Raw genomic sequence first — 7,517 nt, 5'->3', positions numbered from 1 at the left:
TCTATATCTATATCTATATCTATATCTATCTATATCTATATCTATATCTATATCTATATCTATATCTATATCTATATCTATATCTATATCTATATAATACCTGGCTTTCAGCAAACAGAAGTCTCCAGGGAGGTGAACAGGGATTCTGGGGTGTTTAGGCATCAACCCTTGGCAGCACGAGGGTTATATGATTCTCAGGAATCCTCAGAAGTTTGCAATATGCCCAGATCCATATGGAAATATAGCTTAGGATGAGATTTAAATCCAACTATTTCCTGGGGAGACACTGCAGGCTTGTTGCAAATGAAACAACAACCCAAGCAAGCCTTGTAATTTAATTTAACTGCCTCTCTTTGGGGTGTGTGTCATGCATTCAGAATCAGGCAGCTGAATTCCCAATCAAATATTCCTTGGATATAACAACGGAGTGGAAGGCATGGAAGTGCCTGAAAATAGCTTGCTAACAACCTCATGGAACCTGTGCTTTTGGCAAAAGAAGGAGGCAATTTATGGCTCTGGGCTCAGTGCTCATAAATAAGTCCATGCTCCTTTTCCTCTGCTTTGGCAGGGGTTTGGTTGTTCAGATTCTCGATAAATTCTCATACACTCTATAAATTCTCATACAACTCCTCAGGCAGCCGATGGGAATGCACAGACTTTTTGGGGATGTGAATTTATCCTGTTTGAACTGGCACGAGTTCTCTGTGTGTACCTTGTGAGGGAATTGTTCCTGTGCCGAGTACTCCAAATCCACTTCTGCTCCACCACCCTGAGCCCAGACGAGCTGCTTGTATTACTGAACCTGCTTGAAATATTGTTTTCCATAAAGGAAACAGCAGCAAACTCAAAGTTTAGCTTCTAGCCTCCATATTTTGTGATATCTGGTAGCAGCAAAAGGTCTTTTTGAAGTAGATTAACAGCAATTAAAAGTAGATAACTTTCTCTACTGTGGCACAAAATTATGCAGGATAAATGCACATTTTAATCCAGAAGGAGAACAGACCTGTGAAAGAAGCAGGAGGGCAACTGAGGTTTGATTTTGTTGGTTTTGTTTTTTTTTAATTTAAAGTTTTCTCCAGAGTTTCCCTGGATGAAATTTCCCAGGGTTTCACTGGAAGCAGCCACAGGCAGAGCCTTCCAAGTTCCTGGTGCATCAGCTGGTTTTGAAATCTGTCTTTTCCTTCCCCGTGTCTCAGTTCTCCCTTTATAAATCAGGAAATAATAACTCAGCACTTGTCTTTCCCATTTACATTCTTGGGTGGACGAGGATTGTTCTCCTGGTGTTTGTTTATAAGGAATACAGCAAAATGGGCTGGATTTCATCTGGGACCTGATGTTTTACTGTAAGCAAACTGAAAGAGCAGAGTAAGGACCTGGGGCCCAAATGAAATTCTTCAAAGTTTTTTTAAGGACTTCAACTTTTTGCAGTAGAAATCTAAGTTTAATTCATTTATTCACTTTGCAACTTGCTCCTACCAAACCCCACTAAGATCAGAAGTATTGGGAAGAATCTCTACCTGATCCTGTGCCTGAAATGTTTGTTGAACAGGAGAAGACAAATCTGTATGAATAATTTTGAGGAAAAAAAACAACTAACCAGACTTGCAGCTCACATATCCCAAAGTGCACATTCCCCCCAGAAATTTTATTTGTTCACCTTAGCAAGATTTCATATACATTCAGTATTTTGTTCAGGGAAATGACCAGCATGGACTGTTCAAACATGATAAAGCTGGAAAACAGCACATAGAAAATTCAATGACACAAGAACACCACATTCAGAAAATGCACTGCCTGTTTCAGGAGAAATCTTTTAAAACCAGTCAAACTTGCACAACATCCAGGCAAAAAAGCTTCTGCAGGCAGAAGAAAAAAAAAAAACAAAACCAATTTTTTGCAGCCAAAAACTGGCAAAGCAAAAATTGTATACAATTCCCACAGTCATATTGTCAGGAAGAACTGAGTATTCAGTGAAATTGAGGAAGGTTTTCTATCGTTGGCTGAGTGGACTTGCTTTGAAAGTGGAAATCTGCTGAAATTCTGGGCAGGTTTGTGTTTTCCTACTTCAGAAAATGGTTTACAAGGGCTGAGTTGGCAGCTGATAAAAAAAATTTGGATTAATGCGAGAAAGTCTCATTCTTTGGTTGAGACACTGAGAGCTGTAAAATCATATTTATTTTCACCATTAACACGTGGAGGTTTTTGACTCTGAGAAAGATCTTGATGTTAGCAGGGTGAGTAAGGAGAGGCTGCCCTGGGTTTGGGCTCAGTGCTGAGACACAAATGTGCATTAAGCAGAGCTCTGAGCCATCGTGGGACTGACGGATGTGCTATTTCTCGTGTGATGGTCGCCATCCAGAGCTCTCCTCCTCAGCAATTCATTTCCCCTTAGCTCACATTTGCTATTTTCTCCTTCTCTGTCAGCATGAGAAATATGCAGCGTGCTCTGTGGAGAAGGAATGACATTTCACTCCAATCCCTGAGACAAATGCTCCGTCTTCTCCCGGGAAATCAGAGCTTCAATTACATCTATCAAGCTGGGGGGAAGAGCTGTATTTTAATGCACCTCTGTAGTATCTTGTGGTTTTTGTAACACCGTCGTTTATGAAGTACCTTCACAAACATTTGAGTGTGTGAGGGGTGCAGGCAGAGAGCAGATGCTGCTGTGAGAGCAGCTCTCTCACCACCTGTTGGATTTTTTCCTTCCTGGCAAAGGATAACACTGGTGCAGGTCCCAAATCTGTCTGGAGCTAAGTGCAACACTTTGAAGACCAACTGGCTTTTCTCTTTAGCTCTGCTGTCGGAAGAGATCATCTGGGAATAATTGGTGTCAACAGCCTGTCCCCTCGAGTTCATTTTCAACCTTGTCTTGCTTATCCAAACCACATTAAGACAGGAAAGAGGATCAAGGTATCTCTGGGTAGGATGTGGAGTTGATTACCCAGCAGGGATTCAGCCTGGGCCAGCTGAAACCTTGCTGGATGAATCACTGAGTTGCTCTGTGCCTCAGTAGCTTTATTTTAAAATGAAGTTCCTAATAAAACTCCACTGAGACACGAGCAGCAGTAGCTCAAGGCCGACAGGCACACCTAGAACTGGGCACTTGCACTTCTGCAGAGCAATAAGACCTTTTTTAACTGACTTCAATCAGAATAAGGTGCTGCAGCCTGTCAGTGTTGCCTTTCAGGAAACTGAGAAAGTCAGGCAGGGAAATTTTATAAAGAAGCAGTGTGAAACCCATTTGCTTACTCCAAGCAGAGAAGCAAGAAATATTCCTGGCATAATCTTTCTTCTTTTCAGTGCTATTGATTTTCAGGACATTCAGGCCTGGAAAAGGAGAATATTCCTTAACACAATGCACAATTTATCCTTGGAGTTGGTGGAGCAAAATAAAGAATATAAAAATGAGAAGACATTTATTTGGATAGTGGGCAGAAGTTAAATATTTGGGATTTGAATAATCTTGCAAAGTACACAAAGCCTCAAAAACATCAGACAGTAGATCTGAATTGAGTGTGGAAACTGGACTACTGAACTTTCCCTGCCCTGGGATGAAGAGGGGTTGGTGACCTGCTTCACCTCAGTCTGTGCAAATTAAATCCTCCCTGTGATGCTCCAGCCCCCAGCTCTTTGCAGCAGAGACTGTGCTCCCCCCAGCATGGAAATCTTGGCTGTCACTCCCAGCAGAGATCCCAGAGCTTGGTGGGATGTCAGAGCCATCCCTCGGAGGTTTCAGGCAGGACATTTCCACTGCCAGGTCAGGGTGGCTTCGAGGGGACCTCCCAGCACTCGGCTGTTCTCACTCCCCATCTGGCCCCTCTCTGATCTCTGCCCTGTGCTCCTGCCAGGTTTCACACCACACACTCCTGATGCTGGGAAGGTTTTACAAGTGATGACTGATGTCCAGCCTCTGGGACATCAGAGCCTTGTCCTGTTTGTGCTTTCAGACTGACAGATACATTCAGCCTCCGTGGCTGCAGCTCTTTCACCAGTGCCAAGTTCACTTTAAATAACAGAAAAAAATGGGCTGTTTCAATCTGCACGTTTTTTCTTTTTCTGTTTCCTAGAGCTCCTTCTATGGTTTTTGAGAATTTTCAGTCCAAATATCCACTGAGATGACAAGTGCCAATGACCCTTCTTGCGACAAGGGAACAAGGCAGTTTTCCTGCAGAAATTCTCTGGGGAAGCCAAGCAAATGCTGTGTTTGTTTTTGCTGGCAAACCTGGCAGCAGCAGAGGCGTGGCTGGGACCAGGCTCACCTGATGCTGAAGGCTGGGAGCTTTCCAGAGTCACTGGACACAGAGAGGTCCCTTAGCATCTGTTTGGTGACAAAAAAAAGGATGAAAATGAGACCAAGACTTCATTATTCCAACCTCTGTCTCTGCCATGCAGGAGAACTGTGCTATATCCACGTCCATCCTGACACTGCCAGCATCAGGTTGACTTATTTATCTTCATCTTACAGGGTCAGATTATATTGCTGCATCAGGACTGCTCTGGAGTTAAATTAATCCAGTTGTGGCAGCCTCCATGTGTAGCTCCACAACAACTCCTTGCCTGACACCATGATACCTCAATAAATCTGAAATTACTGCAGCAACCCTGTGTAAATCTCCCAGCTCCAAAGGAGAGATGGCAAAAAGGACCTTTCTGGTTATAAAATAAGTATTGGTTGTAGAATAAGACAGGGTTGGGCACCAAGGGTGTGCACTGAAGACTTTAAATCTTGCCAGCCTTGCTCAATTTAAGGGGTGTTTTTTCAAAATGTTTCAAAGTTCAGGTTTTGTCCAAATACACGTCCCACGTATCTGAGCCCTGTGAGACTGGAAACCTCGGCCATGAGTCTCACGTGACTTTCTTATGAGATTTCCAGCTTTTCTCCTTCTGCTCTTGGCTTGAAGCACCATGAGAATATTTTCTTACGTGGTATTTCCACACTTTTCGCTTCAAATTCTGGGCCTGAAGAACTTTAATAGAGAGGTGGATTCCTTATTTAAACTAAAACTGGGATCATGCTACAGGTTTGTGTTCTGGGAGTGCATAAATAAAAGACACAGGAGACAAATCCTCTTGACACTGGGGACTTAATAGTGAGTGAGAGATAAATAATGATTTCTCATCAACACTACCAAGGTGTTGTTTCAAGGCACTGTCCTGTGATAATGACACGCATCTCGAGCCCTTTCCCTTTTCAAGGCAGTGGATCCTCAGCACAGGAGCTGACACAGACAAGAGCAGGGGCTCATGTGTTGTTTCAAGGAGCTGAATTCTTACTTGGCAGGCTCGGGAGCAGTCATGTCAAGAGCTGCTTATTTCTAATATTGTACAGAGAATTCCTCCCACTATTTCTTCCAGATGCCGTCCATCTCATTTATTTATTTATTTGGATTAGCTGTATTAAAATATAACATGCTTCCAAATGCTTTGCTCCCAAATTCCCAAGGGACGGCCCTTTCTCATGGGGATGGATGTCCTTAAGCTGTTTAACATGCTTAACTCCCCCTGCTCAGAACAAGGGGAAAGTTCCTGACTCCAGAGTACCCAGGATCTCACAGAAAGCTTTGAGCACTTGGTATTGAAGGAGTCGGGAAAAGGAATGTAGCAAAACACTGGGCAGGGAGACAAGAAAAATCTGCAGCTTTTCCAGTGACTGTGGCACTGATCTGGCTATCGAGCACCTGAGCAAGGAATTGCTGAGCCTTTCAGCAGGTTCCTGATGGACTCAGAAGGTGAAAAACAAAAGGATGAGTGCAAGTGAGCTCTTTGAGCCTTGTTTGATGAGGACTTACCTAGTTTTGAGTTTTATTAGAGCCGCATCAAGGCGCAGGGATAATCTGAACAAACCAGGGGCACATGCACATTTTCATTTGGTTTGGTGTGGAGATTAGGGAGGCTGATTGTACAAAAAGGGAAAGTTCTCCTTGGTTTCTGAAGCTCGGTGGAGTGCAGTCACTTGGATCAAGTTTTCCTTGGCAATGGAGTTGACTGAAATCCACAGCTGAGGTTTGGCTTTATGGGGAGGGGTGGAATCACAAAATGGCTCTGAAGGTGGAGCTGTCAGAGAATGTCGAGGCTGAAAGGTTGACTGCAGGGTCTTTGTGGCTCTCTCTTTCTCCTCCACTGCCCCTAAATGAGAGCAGTGGGAACTTTGAAAGAGGAGAACAGAGGGATAAAGCCTTTAAATGCCAAGGAAACGCCTGGCAGATACTGGACTCTCAGAATACCATCCACTGAAGCCTTGCCCAGTCTTTGGGTGGCTCTGCTCATCCTCCCAGCACTCACAGACATCCTTCCTGGAAAGATTTGGCCCTGTTTCACCTGTTCAGACCCGGATCCTTTCAACTATAACCACACCTACTCCTACTTCCCCATCCCGCGAGGCCCCCAGGCCGGCAGCCCGGCGTGCCCAGCCGCTTACACATCCTCCCCGCTCTCGCTCAGGGAGATGGAGTGGATTTTAATGGTTGGCACTTTGCAGTTCTCGTGGCTGAGGCTCCCTGAAGCTCCTGGACAGCAGCATTCCTGCAGGAACCCTTTGCTCTTGGCTTTGGCAGCCGTGCAGTCTTTGGAGACGGCGGTTTTGGTGGGAACGCCCTGCACGGCCGAGAAGATCTTCCACTCGCAGACCCCGTCCGACTTGGAAATCTTGTAGAAGGTTTCTCCTGACCCCACAGGGATCCGCACCACCCCTTTGCCACTTTCCATGCCCTGGCCAGCAGGATGGTTGAGGTTGAAGCTGGGGGTTTGCTTCTTCGCTGGCTGCTTCCTCAGGAGGCACTGAGCTTTCAGCACGTTCTGGAACGCTTTCTTGAACTCTTGACTTGAGCATGGATAGATGATGGGGTTGATGCAGCTGTTTAAATATCCCAGCCAAAATGTTATTTTAAAAAGTGTGTCCGGGGGTTTGATTGCAGGAAAGAAAGAACCTAAAATGGAAAATACGCAGAGTGTTAGGGCAGAGGCAGTGAGGAATTGCAGGTAACCAAAGAAACTAAAACACTGGAAAAAATAAATAGGATTCTGTTCCGTCTTGAAAAAATCATGACTGGAAGGACAATTCCTGCAGGAACAAGGGTTTTGGGATCTATGGTGTCACACAGTTACATGGATGTTCCATCAGAATTCAGTTCAATAGAGCTATTTTATAATTGCAAGCATTATATTCCCATTTAGAGCTAGAGAGGCAGCCAGAGCGCTGATTCCAGGGATAGGGGAAAATTCCCTCCTCAGGGACTCCTAACTCAAGATTAATTACCCAGATGACAGCAGTATCTTTAAGGTCATCACATGGGGCTTCAGATGGCAAGAAAATCACACCATTTCAGAAGGGTTAGAGAAAAGAGGGGTTAGAGTTGACTGTGTTACATGAAATGATGAATTATTGGGTACTGATATTGCCCAAAACCTTCAGAAAATCTAACTATCCACATCCTGACTCATAGAATGCAGCTAAAATTGAGAAAATTGAGAGAAGTTAAAGGAAAGATTCCTTCTCATACCATGGAACACTGGGGAGG

At 44.4% G+C, this 7,517-nt stretch overlaps 1 protein-coding gene across 1 annotated transcript in view; it reads right to left on the bottom strand.

Moving 5' to 3' along the window:
• Positions 1–1,609: 1,609 nt before the first annotated feature.
• The window catches only part of ADRA1A (adrenoceptor alpha 1A), a 20,939-nt gene continuing 15,031 nt past the window's right edge, over positions 1,610–7,517 (bottom strand). The window contains exon 3 of the mRNA XM_015648620.2: positions 1,610–6,926. Within this exon, the coding sequence (XP_015504106.1) occupies positions 6,415–6,926 (512 nt within the window). The 3' untranslated portion in view covers positions 1,610–6,414. The remainder of the gene's footprint in view (positions 6,927–7,517) is intronic.

Source organism: Parus major, chromosome 22 (assembly GCF_001522545.3).
Source record: "Parus major isolate Abel chromosome 22, Parus_major1.1, whole genome shotgun sequence".
Lineage (NCBI taxonomy): Eukaryota > Metazoa > Chordata > Aves > Passeriformes > Paridae > Parus > Parus major.
The sequence above is the reverse complement of the archived record's forward strand: the minus strand, read 5'-3'. Positions and strand labels throughout refer to the sequence as shown.